At 44.9% G+C, this 24570-nt stretch overlaps 1 protein-coding gene and 1 long non-coding RNA gene across 5 annotated transcripts in view; one reads left to right on the forward strand and one right to left on the reverse strand.

Moving 5' to 3' along the window:
* ZZEF1 (zinc finger ZZ-type and EF-hand domain containing 1) overlaps positions 1 to 24570 on the reverse strand; it is a 140239-nt gene that overhangs the window by 114203 nt on the left and 1466 nt on the right. For 3 of the 4 annotated variants that reach the window (XR_013405924.1, XM_028835900.2, XM_015118265.3), the window contains exons 2-3: positions 8290 to 8434; positions 1144 to 1338 (exon numbers count right to left, since the gene is read on the reverse strand). Coding sequence is in view for 3 of the 4 variants with exons in the window: in XM_028835900.2 (XP_028691733.2) it covers positions 1144 to 1338; positions 8290 to 8434 (340 nt within the window). In the remaining variant the exon portion in view is untranslated. Of the gene's footprint in view, positions 1 to 1143; positions 1339 to 8289; positions 8435 to 8585; positions 8717 to 24570 lie in introns of those variants that run through there. The other variant, XM_077969820.1, reaches the window with a different exon arrangement.
* Positions 8513 to 23766, forward strand: LOC144335292 (uncharacterized). The gene is made up of 2 exons (XR_013406023.1): positions 8513 to 8884; positions 20865 to 23766. It is a non-coding gene; the product is annotated as an uncharacterized LOC144335292 (long non-coding RNA).

Raw genomic sequence — 24570 nt, forward strand, 5'->3', positions numbered from 1 at the left:
AGGAAGGTTAAATTTTCATACAGACCAATTTATTAATCTTTTCTTTCACAGATTCTGGAGTTCATGCCTAGTTAGAAAGGCTGTTCCCTACTTCACAAAGTGGAACTCTTTTCTTCCAATATTTTTAGCATTTTATTTTTAGCTGAACTTTTTGATCATCTGAAATTTATTTTAGTGAATGGAATGTATTAAGAATCTAGTTTCAGCCAGGTGATGGCTCACACCTGTAATCCCAGCACTTTGGGAAGCCGAGGTGGGTGGATCATCTGAGGTCAGGAGTTTGAGACCAGTCTGACCAACACGGTGAAACCCTGTTTCTACTAAAAATATAGAAATTAGCCAGGCGTGGTGGCACATGCCTGTAATCCCAGCTACTCAGGAGGCTGAGGTAGGTGAATTGCTCGAACCCAGGAGGCAGAGGCTGCAGAGATCATGCCATTGCACTTCAGCCTGGGCAACAAGAGCGAAACTCAAGTCTCCAAAAAAAAAAAAAAAAATCTAGTTTTATTTCTTCTTCAAATGGCTAACTAGGTGCCCTAACTCCATCTGCTGGCAGTTCACCTTTCCATCCTGATGTATGATGCTGACTTTATCTGGTACTCTATTCTCACATGTATATCGTGTCTATGTCTGGGCTCTGTTATGTTCCACAGACCTATCTATACACATCGTGAACTTCTGTTGCTATCTCCGAGTGCGGATGCGGTGGCTTCCCTCATTTATCCAGCAAATACTCATTGAATACCTACCATGCAACAGGCACACAGTAGCAATGAGGAAGCAGACAAGACAGACAACACACAAGTGAATCAATAATGCTACAACTTCAGATAACAATAAGCACGTTTTTGACCATTAAACCTGCCAAGGTGATCCTGACCAGAAGGTGGGGGGTGGGGGAGGTGTTAATTAGGTAGAGAGGAAAGGCATCCCTGAAGTCACATCTGAGCAGAGAATTGAATATGAGAAACCAGCTGTGTTAGGAAGGAAGCAAGGGAATGAGGAGAAAGATCACTCTCTCATGTTACAAACTCATGACTTTACATTTTCAGAAATAAAGGCAGGGAAAAGATTTGGCTCATTTTACCAATACGACAGAAGAAATGGTAAGAGTATTTTCAGGAGAAACCCCCCCACACATACCCTTCTCCTTTTGTACCAGCTGATCCAGAGACTCCTTCAGCACGGAAGACCGCATGGTGCACATGTTCTTGCAGTGCTCCAGCATCGGGTAGGGCATCACCGCGCTGGAGAGCCGGTTGCGGTGCAGGAACCGCAGTATCATTGACGAGTGAGCATCAAGGCCTTCCTTCGACTCCGAAAATATGTCTATGAAACCTAAACAGACAACATCCATTTTTGGTGTTTTGAGGAAGCCACAGTAGTTTCCACATCCCCTGCCTGGTGGCCTATCTGAACTGGCTAAATTAAAAGCAGTCATTAACAATCTTCACTGATATTTTCAGTTTTAATTGTTTAAAAATCTAAGTTTTAAAGAAATGAACCAGTAGCATTCTGAACTTAAGAATTAATTCAGCCGGGTGCAGTGGCTCACGCTTGCAATCCCAGCACTTTGGGAGGCCAAGGCAGGCGGATTACCTGAGGTCAAGAGTTCGATACCAGCCTGGCCAACATGGTGAAACCCCATCTCTACTAAAAATACAAAAAAATTAGCCAGGTATGGTGGTGGGTGCCTGTAATCCCAGCTACTTGGGAGGCTGAGACAGGAGAATCACTTGAACTCAGGAGGTGGAGGTTGCAGTGAGCCCAGATCATGCCATTTGCACTCCAGCCTGGGCAACAAGAGCGAAACTCCGTCTCAAAAAAAAAAGAATTAATTTTAGTTGAAAATAATTTTAGGGCCGGGCGCGGTGGCTCAAGCCTGTAATCCCAGCACTTTGGGAGGCCGAGACGGGCGGATCACGAGGTCAGGAGATCGAGACCAGCCTGGCTAACACGGTGAAATCCCGTCTCTACTAAAAAATACAAAAAACTAGCCGGGCGAGGTGGCGGGCGCCTGTAGTGCCAACTACTCGGGAGGCTGAGGCAGGAGAATGGCGTAAACCCGGAAGGCGGAGCTTGCAGTGAGCTGAGATCCAGCCACAGCACTCCAGCCTGGGCGACGGAGCGAGACTCCATCTCAAAAAAAAAAAAAAAAAAAAAGAAAATAATTTTAGAAGACTTAGAATAATGATTATTTGTTTCAATCCAAACTTCAAAAACGTGTAAGCACTTAAACACTAATAGACGTTTTTAAGGAAGTCTTGCATATAGAATACAGGGTAGAAATAAAGTTCAGTGCATTAAGAGTAAAAGCGTAACTGCTTTTATACTAAGACACTAAGACAATGATTATGACAATACAACCACCACCATTACCACAGTTTCCAACGGCATTTTACAACCAATAAGGTGCTTCCACATACATATCATTCCGTCCTCACAGTAAGGTGAGGGGGAGGCACAGACGGTACAGGTATCCTTTTTAACAACTGAGGAAAATGAGGCTCAGGTGACACACCAAGATGTCAACTGATAATAGGGAGCACCCCATGAGGCCATCAGTACAGGCTGGGAGAGAGAAAGCAGGGTGACAGCAGTGGGAACCATGGGCATTTGAGTCACTTCCTCATGTAATTTACCTGTGCCTTCAGGACCTGCTCAAGCCCAATCACATATACACCACTTCCATCTGATGATGGAATGCTGCTGTGCACACCCAACTTTAGGCTGGATGGGTGAGAAAGCACCCAGTTCATGACAGGCAGTTCAGGTCACACGGTAAATTGCTGACCCATAGTCAAATGTTCAGTTTCTACCAAGGCCCAGAGCTGTCTCTCAAAAGAAGAGTAGTTATCTGCAGAAGATGGTAGGGCCTTGCTCCAAAATCCTAAAGGCCTCTGCTGTGATTCACCTGTGGGGGTCTGCCAGAGGCTCCAAACAGCATCTCTGTCTGCCACTGACACCTCAAGCACCACTGGATCTGCTGAGTCATAGGACGCAACTGGCAGAACAGCTTGCACTGCAGCCTGGACCTGTTGCAGAGCCTTGTCCTGTCCTGGACCCCTCTCAAAACCGACAGGCTTTCGGGTCACGGGATAAATGGGCCAGAGTCACACACCCAAATGAGGAATGCAATGCCTCCAAATCCCAGGTGATCCACTAAGTGTTGTGCCTCTCTCTTGGTTGTAGGAGGGGCCAAACACAGCAACTTACCCTTTATCTTAGAAAGAGTATCCTGACAGCCCCACACCACTGGACCCCTAAACATTTCACTGAGGTAGAAGGTCCCTGAATGTATTTCAGATTTATTTCCCACCCCCTGGCACACAAATGTCTCACCAGTAAGTCCAGTGTGTTTGCTACTTCTCACTCACTGAGTCCAATCTGCATAACGTCATCAATGTAATGTACCAGCGTGATATCTTGTGGAAGGGAAAGTGATCGAGATCTCCGCAAACAATATTACGACACAGAGCTGGAGAGTTGATATACCCGAAGTAGGACAGTGAGGGTATATTGCTGGCCTTGCCAGCTGAAGGCACATTGCTTCTGGTGGGCCTTACGGACAGGAATGGAGAAAAGGGCATTTGCCAAGTCAATGGCTGCACACCAGGTCCAGGAGATGTGTCAATTTGCTCAAGCAACGAAACCACATCTGGCACAGCAGCTACAATCGCAGTCACCACTTGGGTAAGCTTACAATAATCCACTGACATCCTCCAATATTCATCCGTCTTCTGCACAGGCCAAATAGGACAGTTCAATGGGAACATGGTGGGAACCACCACCCCTGCATCTTTCAAGTTCTTGATGATGGCACCAATCTCTGCAGTCCCTCCAGGAGTGCGATATTGTTTCTATTTACTATTTTTCTAGGTAAAGCCAGCACTGATGGCTTTCATTTGGCCTTTCCCACTGTAACAGCTCTTAGCCTACTGGTCAGGGAGCCAATGTGGGGACTCTGCCAGATGCTAATTATGCCTATTCCAATTATGCACTGGGTCCCATTCTTTCCCAATCAATGCTCTCATTTTAACAGTGACACCGCTGAGGCTGAGTGTGCACCTTTCATTGGAGGTCAGCCACTCACGTGATAGGAGCTTGTGTGTGATTTTCCACAATTTCAGCCCTTTGTCTAAAGGAGGTAAGACTCTCACCCAGGGCAATCTCGGAAGACGTGAGGCTAAGTATGCATTTCTGGAGACAGAATCCCTGAGATCATCCTCTTCTTTCATCACTCTGTCCAGCAAACTTAGGAGCACCAACCAACTTCATTACAGTCCTTGGTTCTCCACATATGGCCAAAGGTATCACGTATGGAGTCACTCAACTCCTCGATTCTCAAGAGAGGTGAATCGGGAATATCAAGAGCATTTACTTTGCACAACTCTCTTAACAGTTCACGCCAAGGACTATCAGTGTTCTCCATACTATTAGAAGTAGACTCCTTAGCATTTTTGGGTCTAGTAAGATTAAACAGTCAACTCCCAGAACTACAAAACCAACTGAAGCAATCCATCCTTAAAATTCTGTTCCTCAAATGCCGGGCGCAGTAGCTCATGCCTGTAACCCCAGCACTCTGGGAGGCCAAGGAGGGGAGATCACGAGGTCAGGAGTTCCAAGAGCAGCCTGGCTAACATGGTGAAACCCCGTCTCCACTAAAAATACAAAAATTATCTGGGTGCGGTGGCTACTCGGGAGGCTGAGGCAGGAGAATTGCTTGAACCCGGGAGGCAGAGGTTGCAGTGAGCCAAGATTGCACCATTGCACCCCAGCACGGGTGACAGAGCAAGACTCTGTCTCAGAAAAACAAACAAACAAACAAACAAACAAACAAAATATATATATATATATAAAGTTTCTCTAGAACCCCTTCTGGTATCAAAATCTGTATGAGTCAGGGTTCTCCAGAGGGACAGAAACAATAGGATATACGTATATATAAAAGGGAGTTTATTAAGGAGAATTCGCTCACACAATCACAAGGCAAAGTTCCATGACAGGCCGTCTGCAAGCTGAGGAAGAAAGAAGCCAGGAGTGGCTCAGTCTTTTTCTTAGCTGACTCCACAGTAATACCTGAGCTTCATATTTAGGACACTGCTGATGCTGCACTGATCTGCTCAAATCCTATGTGAAAAAACAGATTTGGTGCAGTGGCTCACACCTGTAATCCCAACATTTCAGGAGGCCAAGGCAGGTGGATTGCCTGAGCTCAGGGGTTCAAGACCAGACCGGGCAACACGGCAAAACGCTGTATCTATATTAAAAACAAAACAAAAACTTGTTCATATAATGGAAAAAGTATTTTCATATGCTGAAAAGTTTGGTAAATTAATTTAGCCTTCAGTAAATGAATTCCAAGCCTAATGAATTTGGAAAAGGTACTATTTTCTTTTTTTAAACGCTTAAGCACCAACACCATGAGATACAAAAGGAACTAGTTTTAGTGTAGGTGAAAGTTAGCAACTAAAAAATCCGACCACCAAAGCAACTTCAGCTTACAAAGGTTCATTCCAAGACTGATGAACTGGGTGCCGATGAAAAGTTTTGAGTAGGAAGCCCTAAGTCATAAGCCTGTTATGTAAGCGCCTTGAGATCTGGACCCTGACGTTTTCTCAGTCTCATCCCCCAGCACAGCAGTGCACTATGAATTATCTGTTGGTGGATTCCCTGGTCTCAATCCCTTTGCTTTCCTTCCCACAACTGTCTGAGGTGTCCAAATAAAGCTCCTGATGCTATCCACATGCTGGTAATTCAAAAGTGGAGTAATATGTAAACACTAAGATAAAAGCTAGCTAAAGATAATTCAGGCCGGGTGCAGCAGCTCATGTCCGTAATTCCAACACTTTGGGAGGCCAAGACGGGTGGATCACTTGAGGTCAGGAGTTCAAGACCAGCCTCTGGCCAGTATGGTAAAACCCCATCTCTACTAAAAACATAAAAATTGGACATGGTGGCAGATGCCTGTGCTCCCAGCTACTCGGGAGGCTGAGGCACAAGAATCACTTGAACCCAGGAAGTGGAGGCTGCAGCGAATGGAGATCCCGTTGCACTCCAGCCTGGGTGACAGAGCAAGACTCTGTCTCAAAAGAAAAATAATAATAATAATTTTAATTGCCATGAGACTAGGGAAAAAGTTAAATAATTAAATAATTATTTAATTTTTATAAAAATTAAATAATTAAAGACAACCTGAAGGAGAATGGAAATACATGTTTTGTTTTGTTTTTTTGAGACAGGGTCTCGCTCTATCACCAGGGTTGGAGTACACTGGCATGATCACGGCTCACTGCTGCCTCAACCTCCTGGTCTCAAGCAATCCTCCTGCCTCAGCATCCCGAGTAGCTGAGACCAATGTTGCACACCACCATGACCTGCTAATTTTTTTCTTAAGAGATGGGGTCTTACTATGTTGCCCTGGCTGGTCTCAACTCCTGGCCTCAAGCAATCCTTACACTTCGGCTTCCCAAAGTGCTGAGATTACAGGCATGAGCCACCACGTCTGGCTGGAAATATACATTCTTCATTAACATATGGAAACTACCCCTCCCTAGCTCAATATGTCACTCAGCAGTAAGTAAGCCAGAGGGGCCAAGAGCAATCAGATTTACATTTATGTGTCTATCAAATCTATTTTGCCTCCATTGCTGCCCTAGTGACCCATAAGTATTATGACACCAAGTGCACAGAGCAGGAAAAGTGCTAAGGTGAAGTAAACCAAGACTAAAACAAAAATGTACAAAGTTTCTTTCTCTTTCAAACACAATTGTCTTCTCACTGGAAAAAACAAATACTAATTTTATCATGATTCTGTCTTTATGTAAGTCTGAGCTCCCCCAAAAAAAACCATACAAAAACACAGGCCATGTCTTTTCTTTTTTTTTTTTCTCAGAGGGAGTTTCGCTCTTGTTGCCCAGGCTGGAGTGCAATGGCGCGATCTCAGCTCACTGCAATCGCCACCTCCCGGGGTTCAGGGGATTCTCCTGCCTCAGCCTCCCAAAGAGCTGGGATTACAGGCATGCGCCAACACACTCGGCTGATTTTTGTATTTTTAGTAGAGAAGGAGTTTCTCCATGTTGGTCAGGCTGGTTTTGAACTCCCAACCTCAGGTTGGGAACTCTGCCCACCTCGGCCTCCTAAAGTGCTGGGATTACAGGCATGAGCCACTGTGCTCCGCCGGCATTGCTTAATTTTAAGCTATTTTTATTCTCACTTAAATTTCTGTATATAGTAGTCCTCCCTTATCCACAATTTCAGTTACCTGTGGTCAATAAAGACCCCAAAATAGGTAAGTATGGTTCAGATACTGTGAGACAGAGAGAGAGAGAGGGGGGCCACATTCACATAATTTTTATTTGAGTATATTGTTATACAGGCTGGAGAGCAGTGGCGCGATCTCGGTTCACTGCAAGCTCCGCCTCCCGGGTTCCCGCCATTCTCCTGCCTCAGCCTCCCGAGTAGCTGGGACTACAGGCGCCTACACCACGCGCAGCTAATTTTCTTTGTATTTTCAGTAGAGACGGGGTTTCACTGTGTTAGCCAGACTGGTCTCAATCTGACCTTGTGATCCACCCGCCTCAGCCTCCCGAAGTGCTGGGATTACAGGCGTGAGCCACTGCACCCGGCCTGACCTCTTCTTATTACGCCTAATTTATACATCAGAATTTATCATAAGTATATATGTATCAGAAAAATATATAGTATATACAAGGTTGGGTACTATCCTTGGTTTCAGGCACCCACTGGGGGTGCTGGAACATCTTCCGCATGGGTAAGGAGGGACTGCTGTAACAGCTTTCTAAAAAAAAGCCACTAAGCGCTTACCACACGCCAAAAAAGAAACGCCCCAAATGTGAGGACACAGCAGAAATAACACAGCAGGTCCCTGCCCTCATGGAACTATAGTATAGGAGTGAAGACAAACACTTTACTAATAACTGAATAATGAATTGATCAATTACAATGGTAATATGTTGCAAAAAGAAAGCAAGATGCTAAGAGAATGAACAGCAAAGGTCAAGGAGGGCTTCTGTAGCGAAATACAGAGAACCAATAAGGAAGGCGGCCACTTGACAAGGGTTCCTGTCATAAAACGGTACAACTGCTTAGCCACCACCGTAGCGGGGGATGAAGAAGATGACTATAGGAAATGCTAATTCAGATCACGTGCCTACTCAACACTGTTGGGGGAGTTTACTGCATGTGGCCACAGTTTTGCCTAATTTCAATCAGTAATAGGGCAAAGTTCACTTTGGTTCTGAGACAGCACTGAGATGGAAGCCTCACCTGGAACCAGAGAGCAGGCCTGCAGCTGTCTGATGATGTGGCTCAGCTCCCCCTGCAGATTAGCGCCACTGGAATTCTTGAGGGCCTCCAGCATGTTCTCCGCATCAACTGTCCCATCACCCTCAGCATCAAACTGGGCAAAGGCCTAAAGATAAGAGATGCAAGAAAATCAGAGCTGTTTCAAGTAACTCTTTCTTTTATTTAAAATTCTCAAGACCAGTGATTTATTTATTTTTGGTTTCGGGGAGAAGAGTCCATATATATCAATCAAAGATAAACTGAGAACAGGAACTCACTGTGCTTTGTAGGATGTATGTATGCAAGTACACACGTATACGCAATTTTATCATCTTATTTGCAATCCAACCTATATTCCAAGAGAATAACCATTTAGTAATCCAAGAGAGTAATTACACAGTAAGTCTCCTTCCCACTAAATAATTTCAGAAGGAAGCAGCCACCGTCAAGTTTTTCAACCGGTTGCGAAGTGCCAGAATATAAAGAATTGGCTTAGAACAGAGGCTCGAGTTAGCTGGGCTTTTTCTTTTCCTTTTTTGAGACAGACTTTCACTCTTGTCGCCCAGGCCAGAGTGCAGTGGCACGACCTCAGCTCACTGCAACCTCTGCCTCCCAGGTTCAAGTGATTCTCCTGCCTCAGCCTCCCGAGTAGCTGGGATTACAGGCACCCACCACAACGCTCAGCTAATTTTATCTTTTTATTATTTTTTTATTTTTTGTATTTTCAGTAGAGATGGGGTTTCACCATGTTGGCCAGGCTGTTCTCAAACTCCTGACCTCAGGTGATCCGCCGGCCTCAGCCTCCCAAAGTGCTGGGATTACAGACGTGAGCCACTGCATCCACCTGGGCTTTTTCTTCTAAATACTCTGTGGACACAAGAGCTAACTTGGTTTATCTGTTTCACAGACCTGTTGTCGCCAACCTTTAATCGTAATCTAACTTGCCTCTTGCCCATGTTGGGCCATCTGGGGAACCTGGACAGTAGAGATTTGGTTTAAATCTGCTCTATCACTCTCTGTTATGTGACCTTATCGAAGCTTCTTTACCTCCATAAGCCACAGCTTCTTGATCTGAAAGATGGAGCAAATATTGTCAAACTCACAGGCTGCTGCCTGGATTAAGTAACATTTGAACAGAGCCCAGTACAGTGAAAGCACATCGGCCCTGTAGCGTTCCCCTTCTCCTTTCTACCCTCACCCTCTGGTGTCCCTGACCCCCTTCCTTTACATCCTACAAGACTTACCTCACTTAGTAACTTCCCTCTCTCCCCAGATTTCAATCCCTTCCTCAACAATGCCTTCTGTCCTCCTGCTGATACACTCACTCACACATTGCCCTCACCATGCAATGCTTCAGGAGTCTTCAAGCCTCCTTTCCAAGTAACCCTCTCTCTTTCTTAAAACTCCTGCCCCTTTTTCTTATTTCTCTCCTCCATGAAATAGGAAAGCATCCCACTGAGGTTTCATGACTAACATAAATACCCCTATTTCCATCATAGACCTCTGAACAATGCAGTGTTTAAGAGGAACACATGCAAATTCCTGTATTTGGGTCCAAAAACCATGGGCATAAATGCAGTATGGGGGACAGTGAGCTTAGAAGCAGCATGGAAAAGCTTTATTTTCGCCTCTGTTCAACCTGGCAAGATTATCCAAAAAGTCAATAGGATCAAAGACTACACTAATCACGGTATAACATTCAAAAGGAGAGGAGGTATTATCTTTTTCTACTCTGACTAGACCCAATCAAGAAAGGTGAGTTTGATTTTGAAGCCACACACCAAAAAGAAATGAATGGAAGGGATCAGAGGACAGAACCCACGATAGAGAGAAGACCAGAAACTGTGCCCTGTTGGGGGAATCTTAAGTGCGGGGAAAAGAGGCCCGGGAGTCACACAGTCCTGATGTGCTGTAATGGGGAGGAGGGAAGCAGCAGTTAAAATTAATGTCATTAATGTCATGAACACAAAGAAGGGAACAACAGATCCTGGGGCCTACCTAAGCGGGGAGAGTGAGAGGAGGGAGAGGAGCAGAAAAAATAACTACTGGGTACTGGGCTTAGTTGCAATGTGTGCAACAAACCCCCGTGACATGAGTTTATGTCTATAACAAAACTGCACATGTATCCCCAAACCTAAAAAGTTAAAAAATAAAAATATGAGGTCGGGCACAGTGGCTCATGCCTGTAATCCCAGCACCTTGGGAGGCTGAGGCGGGCGGATCACCTGAAGTCAGGAGTTTGCAACTAGCCGGGCCAACATGGCAAAACCCCATCTCTACTAAAAATACAAAAATTAGCCGGGCGCGGTGGTAGGTGCCTGTAATCCCAGCTACTAGGGAGGCTGAGGCCGGAGAATCGCGTGAACCCGGGAGGTGGAGCTTGCAGTGAGCCAGGCTCTCGCCCTTGCACTCCAGCCTGGGTGACAGAGTGAGACTCCGTCTCAAAAGCAAAAATAAATAAGTAAAAATAAAAAGCTGTTGAAAATTAAAATATCACAACAAAACAAAAATCTCAAAGGAAAGGGTGGAAGGTGAAGTTGACCAAAGTGCCCACAAAGTAGAGCCAAAAGACGAAACTATGGAAACTGGGAGAGAAAAGCGAAGGAAAATCAGGAGACCCGTTCAAGAGGTCCCACATTAAATAACAGTTTAAGAAAGACGGAACACAGAAAATGTAGGGGAGGAAATCACTTCCATTATGATTCAAGATAATTTCCCCAAACTGAAGGACATGAGTTCTGTGACTGCAGGGGCTGATCACACTACACACAGAATAAAAGTGCATCACAGTGAAATGTGTAAGACTGAGGAGAAAGAGAAGTCCTACTTAGAGGAAGAAGAAACAGTTTCCACGTCAAAGGTCAAGAATCCGAGTATCAGCAGTCACACGGGAGCCAGAAGGCAATGAAAGCAGCGACTGCAACATTCTGGGGAGGCCTCTTTCTAACCCAGAAGTCAACACTCAGCCAAAATCCCATCAGCTGTGAGAGAGCAGAATAAAACCATTCTTACACATACAAGGTTCTCGAAAGATGAACGACTTAATCCTCCTTTTTCCAGAAAGCTACCGGAGGATGCAGCCACCAGGATAAAGAAATATGCCAAGATAGGAGAAAAACGGGATCCCAACAAGAGAAAACGAATCCCCAGGATGATGGACCTTCTCAGATGACATCCGCACAGCAGACCTAGAGAGGAACAAATCTAGATTAAAGCAGATCAGGATTCAGGAAATACGTCCTTGAGAAGACACGAAGCTGATAGAATGCCCATGTGTTTCAACGTATTGAACGTTTCTGCTAGAGGAGATTTAGACAACTGGCAGAGAATCTGGAACTAAATTAATGATAAAAGACCAAAAATTAGGAAAATAAAAGTGCCTATTCAATTGTTAACTCCGAAGAAAATAAAAAGATGTATAAGAAAAAAAAAAAAAAAAAAAAAGGCCAGATGCAGTGGCTCATGCCTGTAATCCCAGCACTTTGGGAGGCTAAGGTGGGTGGATTGCTTGAGTCCGGGAGTTCAAGACCAGTGTGGGCGATGTGGCAAAACCTCCTCTCTACAAAAATATACAAAAATTAGCCAGGCGTGGTGGCACACACCTGTAATCCCAGCTAGTCGAGAGGCTGAGGTAGGAGGATCACTTGAGCCTAGGAGGTCGAGGCTGCAGTGAGCCAAGACTGCACCACTATACTCCAGCCTGGGTGACAGAGCAAGACCCTGTCTCAAAAAAAAAGAAAGAAAAACAAAAACATGGTGCTGTATGGCACAGCAATGTAAAGAACTTACGTAATCATAGTAAGGTAAAGGTCAAAGGGAGATTTAAACAAAATGGACAGAATTGTAGCGGGAGGACAGGGGACGTGCATGCACGGGCAAGGATGGGAAGGTGAAAGACAACTGAAGTCTCATCGCTGATGGTGAAAATAAAATAGATAAAGCCTAAAACTGAGAACAATCACAAAGAACATAAACATATTACTTGGTAATACAGAGTTAAATACTCAAGAACCAGCTAGAGTTGAAAAGTAATTGTTCTTGGGGAATAAGACATTGGGGCAGGACAATAGGAAACCAGTGTTTCTTGTTCAAGTCTTGTTGGCTATATACTGTGCGCATGTATAACTGATAAAAATAAAAGCCTACATTTTCTCCTTTTTTTTTTTTTTTTTTGAGCCACCAGGCTGGAATACAGTGGTGCGATCCTGGCTCACTTCAACCTCTGCCTCCAGAATTCAAGCGATTCCCATGCCTCAGCCTCCCGAAGTAGCTGGGATTAAAGGCATGCACCACCATACGTGGCTAATTTTTGTATTTTTCGTAGAGCTGGGGCTTCGCCATGTTGGCCAGGCTGGTCTCGAACTCCTGGCCTCAAGTGATCCACCTGCCTTGGCCTCCCAAAACGCTGGGATTACAGGTGTAAGCCACCTTGCCTGGCCAAAACCAAAGTTTCCAGAGTGTCCAAACATGGGGATAGACTGAATGAGATTTAAAACTTTTCTTCTGAAGCAGTGTGATACTTCATCTCCTCTAAATAAATTTGAGCAGAAATGTACCAACACAAAAAGGTGAAGATCATTAACTGAAAAAAGGAGGTTACAAAAGAATAGTAGAGAATGATCTTACGTTAGTTTGAAGAAAACTAACTTCGAGATCAGCGTAATACTGTGCGTGTGTGTGTGTGTGTGTGTACACATAAAAAAGACCTGAAAGAATAAATATTAAAATGTTAATAGTGGACCAGATGAGGTGCCTCACACCTGTAATCCTAGCACTTTGGGAGGCTGAGGTGGGTGGAACTCACTCACTTGAGGTCAGGAGTTCAAGACCAGCCTGGCCAACATGGTAAAACTCCATTTCTACTAAAAATACAAAAATCAGTCAGGCCTGGTGGCACACACCTGTAGTCCCAGCTACTCGGGAGGCTGAGGCACAAGAATCGCTGGAACCTGGGAGACGGAGGTTGCGGTGAGCCGAGATCATACCACTGCACTCCAGCCTCGGTGACAGAGACTCCATCTCCAAAAAAATAAGATGCTAATAGTGGTAATATAATGTTTTGTATTTTCTTATTCTTGCTTATCTGTATTTTTAATTTTCTGAAATCTACATATATTGCTTTGGTAATAATAAAAAAGAATTTTTAAACATTAAGAAATTTTAAGCACAACCCAAATACAAAAAGTGGAGCAGGCCGGGCGCAGCGGCTCACACCTGTAATCCCAGCACTCTGGGAGGCCAAGGTGGGCGGATCACAAAGTCAGGAGATCGAGACTATCCTGGCTAACGTGGTGAAACCCTGTCCCTACCAAAAATACAAAAAATTCGCCGGGCATGGTGGCAGGCACCTGTAATCCCAGATACTCAGGAGGCTGAGGCAGGAGAATGGCAGGAACCCGGGAGGTGGAGCTTGCAATGAGCCGAGAGCACACCACTGCACTCCAGCCTGGACGACAGAGCCAGACTCCGTCTCAAAAAAAAAAAAAAAAGGTGGAGCCGGTGGGGGAAGGAGGAGGTGGCACAGAGCACAGCCTTGTATTCCCTGAGGCCCCGCGGTGTGACCACTACACTACCAGATACTAGCTCCTTCCCAACTTGTTCATATTATAGCATACTAAGAAAATAACGATATTTGTAAGACTCAAGGTCTGAGGAGAGTAGCACAGCTATCATTCATTCGGTTGGGAATGACACACAGACTGGGAAACTCTGAATCAATATTTGGGCACTCGTTAAACGCCAGGCACTGAGTAGAGCATTTTACATGCTACAATGTCATTTATTCCTCATAACAGTAACAGTACTATTAACCTCCCCATCTTATAGTTGTACAGAGAGGTCAGGTAACTTGCCTGAGGTCACACAGCTGGTGTTTGCATCTAAGGCTCCAGTGTTCATGTTCTTCACCACAACTCCCTTCTCCTTCCTTTGACCAGATAACCCCTGGAGTTGCTTACCGTCTGGAGACCAAATGCTTAAAACCTCTTAGCGCCATTACTTTCCTCCATCTGTAAAACTTGCTTTCAGCACCTTTTGTCCAGGTGAACTCCTATCAACTCTAGAAGTGAGACGCACTCCCTCTAAATCTCAAGGTAGTGCTCAAGTCCTCCTTCCACCAAAGCTTCCACAAATCAAGCACTCCCTGCACCTCCAACTTCCTACACAATTCCTGCTGTGTATCGCTAATAAAAATTCTATACAACCAAGGCTATAAAAATAAATCTTTTTTTTTTTCTTTTTGAGACAGGGTCTCCATGTACCACCCAGGCTAGAGTGCAGGAGCGTGATCACAGCTCACTGCAGACTTCATCTCCCAGGTTCAAGTGGTTCTCCCACCTCAGCCTCCTGAGTGGCTGGGACACGCTCAGCTAGTTTTTTATTTTTTTTGTAGAAACAAAGCCTCACTATTTACCCAGACTGGTCTCGAACTCCTGGTGTCAAGCAATCCTTCTGCTCTGGCCTGCCAGACTGCTGAGTTTATAGGCACGAGCCACTGTGCCAGGCCATTTTTGTTATTTTTAATAGATTCTATTGATTCGTCAATAGTTAATGAATATGATAAAAGGGATTTTCGAACAAAACAAAAACAAATAATTTTGGCTACGGAAAAAAATTACCACAGCTTTGTGAACAGCTTCACCAAATAATTATGTAATTTCCTAACACTCAGAAACTGACTGTCTTAAGAAAAGAAATGTTCAGGTTCGCTACCCAGGAGTCTGAGGTGGGAAGATGACTTGAGCCTGCGAGTTCAAGGCTGCAGTGAGCTGTGGTCATACCGCTGCACTCCAGCCTGGGTGACAGAGACAGAAACTGGTTTTTGTTTTTTTAAGTATGTTTACATAGTCTCCCTAAACCTCAGCTTCCTCATTAAGCTTGGGTTTTCTTGACGGTAAAATGGACTTAGATGTGAAACTGGGTTTAGTGAGGATTAAGCAGGATAATAACGTAAACAAATTCTATAAACTAAGGAGTACCCTATGTTACCTATTGCCATCAGTTTTGAACTTTAAATGTATCTTCAAAATCCTGGCCAAAAGACTTCACAGAAGCCCATTTACTCATACATTCATTCAGCACTGTCTGGTAAGTTGCCATTATATATACGTGCACACACACACAATATTAATATTACATTATATAAATATTATATTATCTATAATACATATGTGTGCGTATGTATAATGGCAACTTATCAGATTATATGTTATATTAATATAACATACAATATGTAATATATAATATTACATACTATATGTAATATGTATTATATATTATATATATTTTTAATATATATATACCTGATCCTGTGCTTGGTTCTGTGGATACAAAGATGAATATGGCATACATAGTCCTTTCCCTTCAAAAACCTCTCAGCCTAGAAGACAGATCTGTAAACCAACAGCAGCAGTGTAATAGGTGTGATAATTATGATACGAGAACTAAGAGTATCAACTATTTACAACAGCCAATGTTAGTCAGCACCAGGCAGAGTTCTAAGCCCTTCACACGGATCAACTCATATTTTCCACAACAACTCTAAAGGTAGGTACTACCTTTTTGCTGGTGAGGAACAGAGAGGTTAAGTATTTTGTTTAAGGCATATGGTGAGTACATGATGCAGCTTGAATGTGAGTCCTGGACTGATTCCAGATGCCACAATTAACCACTATACCAAGGGCCAACAGTCATTCCAGGGATGAGAAGTCCAGGACGGGGAGGGGCATTTGGGGAAATGGCCCAGAGAAAAACAACCCTTAAACTGCGCTTTAATGGATAACTAGGAGTTTGCAAGTATATGGTGAGGGAGAGGCAATCTCACGTAGAGGGGACAGAGTGTGAGCATACATAAAGACTGCATGGCAGATGGTGAGAACTATAAACTGCCTGGTGTGGCTAGAAAGGAACAGGGCAGGTGATGCAGACAGAGCCAGAGGTCAGAATAAAAAAAGCCTGGCAGATCCAGGATAAAGAGCTCAGATATTACAGTAAGGGCACCATGGAGCCACTGGAGACTATTAAGGGTGGAGAGTGCTGATCACCCCAGATCTACATAAGTTCTCTTATATATGGGACCTACAAATCTCTTAAAGTATGTGCCTTTGTGCCGGGCGCGGTGGCTCACGCTTGTAATTGCAGCACTTTGGGAGCCCAAGGCGGGTGGATCGCTTGAACCCAGGAGCTCAAGACCAGCCTGGGTAACATGATGAAACCCCGTTTCTACTAAAAACAAAAAAATTAGCCTGGCGTGGTGGGGGGCACCTGTAGTCCCAGCTACTCAGGAGGCTGAGGCAGGAGAATTCCTTGAACCCGGGAGGTGGAGGTTGCAGTGAGCTGAAATCACACCACTGCACTGCAGCCTGGGCAACAGAGTGAGACTCTATCTAAAAAAAAAAAAAAAAAAAGTGCCTCTGTACTGCCTGAATCCGTTCTCCAGTGTCTCTGAGATTGGTCAGTCACCTTCTGTTACACACCAAGAAACAATGCAATACTTTTTCTCATCAGTTACAATGTACTCTGATATTTTCTCTATTGTTTTTTTTTTTTGAGACGGAGTCTTGCTCCATCGCCAGGCTGGGCGTGATCTTGGCTCACTGCAACCTCCGCCTCCTGGGTTCAAGCAATTCTCCTGCCTCAGCCTCCCAAGTAGCTGAGACTACAGGCACATGCCACCATGCTCAGCTAATTTTTGTATTTTTAGTAGAGACAGGGTTTCACCTTGTTGGCCAGGGTGGTCTCGATCTCTTGACTTTGTGATCCACCTGCTTTGGACTCCCAAAGTGCTGGGATTACAGGCATGAGCCACCACACCTGGCTTGATATTTTCTATTCCATTCCATTCTGTTTCATTTTTTTAATATGCAGGTTAAGACTCACTAAACAGATTTCCAACCCACTAAAGGGGCAGTATGAACCACACTGCCTTTGGAATGTGGGGCCCAAAACTCATCTCAGTACTCTAGGTCTAGTCTAACAGTGCAAAGCAGAGTAAGTCTACCTCTGCCTCCCTAAAACCAGAGTAACACTCCCTGTTTCCATGAAGCCAACATCCATCTCCACACAGATGCTACCTGGTCTGCTGTACTCTTCCTCTTCCTCCCTAATTCAGGGCTCTTCCTATACCACCTTCCCACTACGTGCTCTGCCACCCACATGACACTACTTTGGCAGCACCCAAGTGCAGGCACTATGACAGGCACCAGGTGGGAGACAAAAAGTTTAACAGTGTCAAACTAAAACAAGAAACCTGGATTACACGATTGTGACAGATTTACCACTTATTCTCCATGATGAGATCTGGAACAAGACTCTTGGCCTCCTGAAGTCTCAATTCGGCATCTTGCCCAACCTTTTTTCCCCCTAGCTTGTTGTAAGGATCCAAAAGATTATGAACAAGATGATGCCTAGTAAACTTCAAAAAAACATTATTACAGCCAGGTGCGGTGGCTCACGTCTGTAATCCCAGCACTTTGGGAGGCCGAGGCAGATGGATCACCTGAGGTCAGGAGTTCGAGACCAGCCTGGCCAACATGGTGAAACCCTGTCTCTACTAAAAATACAAAAAATTAGCCGGGTGTGGTAGCAGGCACCTGTAATCCCAGCTACTCGGGAGGCTGAAACAGGAGAATTACTTGAACCCAGGAGGCAGAGGTTGCAGTGAGCAGAGATCGTGCCATTGCACTTCAGCCTGGGTGACAAGAGCGACACTCTGTTTCCAAAAAAAAAAAAAAAGGCCAGGTGCAGTGGCTCACACCTGCAATCCCAGCAGTTTGGGAGGCCAAGGCGGGCGGATCACAAGGTCAGGAGATTGAGACCATCCTGGCTTACATGGTGAAACTCCGTCTCTACTAAAAAAAATACAAAAAATTAGCTGGGTGTGGTGGCACACGCCTGTAGTACCAGCTACTCAGAAGGCTGAGGCAGGAGAATCGCCTGAACCCAGGAGGCAGAGGTTGTAGTGAGCCGAGATCGTGCCACTGCACTCCAGCATGGGTGACAGAGCAAGACTCCGTCTAAAAAAAAAAAAAAAAAAAACAGTTAAGTTATTACAATCTAGTTAGAAAGCCATATTGATCCACTTTGTGGACAAGAGACAGAAAAGTGGGCTGGCTGAACTACAGATTTCCATCTATTTGCCTTAGCCTGAGGACAGCATGAGAAAGGCTCAGGCCCTCATCCATTCCTGTTTAACCTCCTTAACCACTACTGGGATCAAGACCACGTTACATACATGAAAATGGTTACCAAAAGCCTCACAGACCAGGCCAGGAGCGGCGGACCACGCCTGTGATCGCAGCACTTTGGGAGGCTGAGGCGGGCAGACTGCTTGGAGCTCAAGAGCTTGAGACCAGCCTGGGGAACACGGCGAAACCTCATCTCTACAAAAAACACAAAAATTAGCTGAGTGTTTGGTGGTGGGCACATGTAGTCCCAGCTACTCGGGAGGCTGAGACTGGAGAGTCGCTTGAGGCTGGGAAGTGGAGGCTGCAATGAGCTGAGATCGCAACACTAGAATGCAATGCACTGGCTTAAATAAGAAGGCTGCATGGCGACTCCACTTGAAAGAAATACACTCCATCAGTCAAAAACTCTGGATCTGATCTTACTTCTGCCACTGACTGGGTGGGTCACATATCCAAGGCCTCAGGTTACTCATCTGTAAGAATGTCCTTGTCTACCTAGCACTTTGAGAGGCTGAGGCAGGCGGATCACTTGAAGCCAGGAGTTAGAGATCAGCTTGGCCAACAGGGCGAAACCCCATCTCTACCAAAAATGAAAAACACATATATATACTAGCCAGGTGTGGTGGTGCACGCCCGTAGTCCCAGTTACTCAGGAAGATGATGCAGGAGAATCACTTGAACCTGGGAAGCGGAGGTTGCAGTGAGCTGAGATTGTGCCACTGCACTCCAGCCTGGGTGACAGAGCAAGACTCTGTCTCAAAAAAAAAAAAGAAAGAAAGAAAGAAAGAAAAGAATATCCTTATCTAAAATAAAGTATTTAAAGAGCTGTAGGTTGGGTGCAGTGGCTCATGCCTGTAATCCCAACACTTGGGGAGGCTGAGGCGGGTGGTTCACCTGAGGTCAGGAGTTTGAGACCAGTCTGGCTAACATAGTGAAACCCCCATCTCTACTAAAAACACAGAAATTAGCCAGACATGGGGGCAGGCGCCTGTAATCCCAACTAATCGGGAGGCTGAGGCAGGAGAATCGCTTGAAACCGGGAGGCGGAGTTTGTAGTGAAACGATACTGTGCCACTGCACTCCAGCCTGGGCGACAGAGTGAGACACTGTCTCAAAAAAAAAAAAAAAAAAAAAAGACTGTTATAGAGGCTGGAATAAACATCTTGGAACTGAACTACAACCATAGAAAACAGTAACAGTACCAATTACAACACTTACTGAGCACTGAGCAGGTGAGCTTGTTTTAATGGGTGAGGCAACTGAGATGCTGTGGTCAAGTAAGTTGACCAAAGTCACCTGGCTTGAGAATGGTGGAACTAGAACTTGCTCACAAGCAGGTTGGCTCGAGGCCCAATTCTCAAGCTCAGTCTAAAGAAGAGCAGAATGAGCAGACTCGTAACATGGCAAACCTGCTGATGCTGTGACAAGCTAACTACACCCGCCCAGGTTGTTATGAAAGGGGTCCCTTTTTGGAGGAGGGGAGGGGCAGCTTGCAGGCAATGAGTACCAAGGTCCCAGCCGGTTCAGGCTCTAGACTAGGTGCTAAAGTATCATTCTCAAGATGTGCCATGCCCTCTCACTTCAGTATATTTGCATATGCTATGCCTTCCAAACGAAGTATCCCCTTCTTCCTTTGCCAGGCAAATTCTTCCAGCCTCTCAAGCCTTGTTTTGGTGAAGCCTTTCTCAAACTCCATGCTGCTGGTAAGTGCTTCTCTGTGGTCCTTGAAATTGGAGTGGGCTTAGGATGGAGCAAGGAGCAGACAGGAGAGAATGAGAGCAAAGGACAAAATTCCCACACACGGGAAACAGGATAATACAGTGGCTGCTTAAAGAGCACTGGGAGACAAGGGTAGAAGGTATAAGAGTGTAAAGGCTGCTCCACTATTCAGATGGGATTCTGAAGGCAATGGGGAGCCACTGAAGTTTCTAAAGCAAGGCAGTACCATGGTGAGGTGGTATTCTGGAAATCAGGGAGAGACAAAAGAGCTGTGTGGCCTTTCCTCCAAAGCTCTCCTAGGTCATGAATTTCTCCAAAGAAACCAATACCATCAACTCTCCCACAGCAAAGCACGCAAAGCCGAAGTGAGCAAAAATAATCTCCACTCGGCCGGGCGCGATGGCTCATGCCTGTAATCCCAGCACTTTGGGAGGCTGAGGCGGGCGGATCACAAGGTCAGGAAATGGAGACCACCCTGGCTAACACGGTGAAACCCCGTCTCTACTAAAAAATACGAAAAATTAGCTGGACGTGGTGGTGGGCACCCGTAGTGCCAGCTACTCAGGAGGCTGAGGCAGGAGAATGGCGTGAACCTGGGAGGTGGAGTTTGCAGTGAGCCAAGATTGCGCCACTGCACTCCAGCCTGGGCGACAGACACTCCGTCTCAAAATAATCACCATCTTCATCATCATCATCATCTCCACTCACCAAGGATCTTTCCTGTACTGCCTTATCACCATTCACAGCCAGCCATCCCTTACCAAAGACATCCTGTGTACAATGCTAGTGCAGGCAGGTGGCTGGCGGCCTCAGCCTAGCTGCACGACAAAAGGCCAGACGGTATGCTCCAAGTGCCAAAGGATCTGTACAGAACAGGTAATGGGAGCCTCAGGTGTAGGGCTGGAAACACCATTAAGGAGACACTATCTTAAGCCACAGAAGACACGGTGCTGACCAGGTGACAGTGCCAAGGTGGGGAATCTTCAAGAACTGACAGCAAGGTCCATACACAGGACAAAGCAGGCATCCCACTAGCCAGCACAGGGCTCGTGCAGGGGGAAGATAAATTAGGTAAGGGAGTTAGGGACAAAGCAGGTATCCCACTAGCTAGCACAGGGCTGGTGCAGGTGGGGAAGGGAAATTAGGTAAGAGAGGTAGGCTGATGTATGGGGTTCAACCAATTCAGACAAATACAGATTTGGTCCCTCAGGTAGTGGAGAGCCGAGGGCTCCCGGCTGAGGGCAAGACAAGCTGGCAGCCTGCTGTTGCTTTAAGGTGCACACACACAGCTCTTACAGTCTATAGTCTTAAAAGGGCGGATAATCACATCTGCATATTCCTGCGGGCAGAGTTCCTGGGCTCAAAGCCATTCTAAATAAGTTGACTAATACTTTTCACATAATAATACGAAGATGGGCATAGGGCTTTTCTACAAACTTCCTGTACACCCAAAAGTGCCTAAGAACCTTTTAAAGTTTTCACGAAAACCGTATTTAACTGTTTCCTTCAATGTCAAGAAATATTTTATTATTAAAAGGTTACAGACTGAATATAAAATACTAGGTTTGAGTGTGTGTGGACTACAACTTCCACAGTCCCCCAAAGCACCTGGGCATTGGCAGCCACCCGGGACTGTGCTAAGACGATGAACAGAGATGAATCAAAAAGGCCCTTCCGTTACAGCTTACCACCCCACGAATTTCACAAAGCAGGCACCAAAACTATGTGGCAAATTAGTAAAACAGGACCTATTCATATGAAATTTCACTTTAGGGCCATCTGTTATCACCCTGTGCTCAGCACACTTTTCTGCCCTAGATTTTCTAGAATCATACTCTAAGGGTATAAATATCTAATCTATAACCTCTGATGTGAAATAAGAACTTAATTTTAATTCTATTTCCCCTCTACATGGCAGTCAATTAAATATTGCTCCCTGTGAACACACTGAAGAGTCCTTTCTCCCTGGACCACACCTACCACGAGAAAAGGTGTGTTGTACTATAAAATGATAAGGCTTCAGACTTTGGTCCATGGTCCAACTCCAAGAACTTCTTCATAATACCTCCTCAAGTAACTGAGGTCACAGGAATTTGAAAGTAAGACAGCTGCGTGGACACTAATGGCAGTGTAAGCTGGGAAGCCAAAGAAGAAACATGGAACACTTGGAAACTCTCAGCACTATAATAAACCATGCACAGCCATGGCAATTGTTCTACCATGTCAGCTCTTATAAAAATGAATGACAGAAACAACTTGTCATTCTAGTTGCTACCATAAAGACATTCTATTATTTCACAAGCCCTTCATCTTGTAGTAAAATACAGCAATATACTCTCAAAAGCTTAGATGTAGATTAACAACACAGAATTAACTGTGTAAGTATACACAAAAGCATATACTTACTCAAGTCTAAGGACAGACATTTTTAAAGCACAGAATCAAATGCATGGCTAATTCTTGTATTGTTTGCCTAGTCCTAACTTACTAGTCCTTACAGACAGAGCAGCCATCGTGAGATTATCGAGAGAGGGTAGCCACTGTGAGATTATCACGATCAGGTTTTTAAACCTAGGCTAAGCCTCACTCACAGAATTGTATGACCTAGCTATGGGAATCAAAGACTGCTAAATATAACTCAGTATTTTCTCTCCCCTTCCTCAATAATTAACTCCTGAGTTTTAGCTGAATATATGGCCATGGAAAAAGAATCCCAGCCTCTCCCACAGCTGAATGCAGCCATGTGACTGAATTTTGGCCTATGGGATGTAAGCTGTGCCCGTAAGAGAGTGAGCATAGCTCTCTCCTTCCGTTTTCCCTTTCTTGCTTGTTGGAATGTGGAAAATGACAGGAGAAGGAGTCAATAGAATTACCAAGTGGAAGATGTCTGTGGAGGATGACAGCACAAGATGGATGAAGCCATGTCCCTGATGATGATAAAACTGCCACATCAACCCTGGACTGCCTACCTGAACATTTTCATAAGAGAGCAGCCTCTCTGTTTAAACCACTGGTGCATTAGGTTTTCTGTCCCTTGAAAAAGATTTGTCTATCCCTAATACACCATACCAGACTTCTTCCAGATTCTCTGGACTTTGGACCTTTGTGGATACAATTTCCTCTGCCTGAAACGCTGTTACTACCTCCTGTGACACTGTCTGCTTTCAACATTCACCTGTGGCTGAAATGTTAGGTTCTCAGGTAACTCCTGCTTGAGCTCTAGGTGAGGTTAAATACACTTGCTACTTATTCCTTATACCTTCCCTTGGTTAACATTCACCATATCTTACAATTACTGGGTTAATACCTGTCTCTTCCACCACACTACATACTCTTTAAGAGCAAGTATCTGCTTTGTCCACTGTCATCCAAGTGAGTGGCACTCAATATACGCCCAATAAACATTTGCTCAGTGAACAATAATGCCACAACCCCTCAGTGATTTCTGAACCACACCCTGACCTTATGAACTCTACATAAAGTTCTATTTCTGTCAGATCTCATCTCAGAATGTAAACGGTGTTTCTCTCCATTTGCCTTTGCACAAATCTGCAAAGTGCCAACTCCTTGAACAGTTCTGCATGGTTCTTTCCATGACCACTTCATATTCTTATAATACAGATAGATACTAGAGGGAAGGTGCTACATGTATTCTTGGAAAAAAAAAAAAAAAAGGAGATCTTTCACTAACTAATATGACTTTTTTTTTTTTTTTTTTTGAGACAGAGTCTCGCTCTGTGGACCAGGCTGGAGAGCAGCGGTGCGATCTTGGCTCACAGCAACCTCCACCTCCTGGGTTCAAGCGATTCTCCCACCTCAGCCTCCCAAGTAGCTGGGATTACAGGCACCCACCACCAGGCCCAGCTAATTTTTGTATTTTTAGTAGAGATGGGGTTTCACCATGTTGGCCAGGCTGCTCTCGAATTCCTGACCTCAGATGATTCTCCCGCCTTGGCCTCCCAAAGTGCTGGGATTACAGGCATGAGCCACCACGCCCGGCCATGACTATTACTTTTAAGGGCTGGGATGCCTTAAAGGCACTTTTTTCATAAGAAACACACAAACTACATTATCTGAATTCTGGCCATGTACAGGAAGACATTCTTAAAATATTTTAAAAGCCTCTGATTTTCAAGTAAACAGAATCGTTTAAAGGCATTACAAGTACCTGCTGGTTTACTGCTTTATGTACTCACCCTTCGTGGCCACTGAAGATTCTACATGGTTGGCTGACTCATTTTCACAAATTAAGTACCTTTTTTGTCATACCGTGGAGTTAAAAGAAATAGGATCCCAGGAAGGAGGTAGTGAGACATTAAAAACAAAAAATAGGGTGGGGGTGGGGGGAGAGAGAGCATCA

The sequence above is a fragment of the Macaca mulatta genome, chromosome 16, assembly GCF_049350105.2.
Source record: "Macaca mulatta isolate MMU2019108-1 chromosome 16, T2T-MMU8v2.0, whole genome shotgun sequence".
NCBI lineage: Eukaryota > Metazoa > Chordata > Mammalia > Primates > Cercopithecidae > Macaca > Macaca mulatta.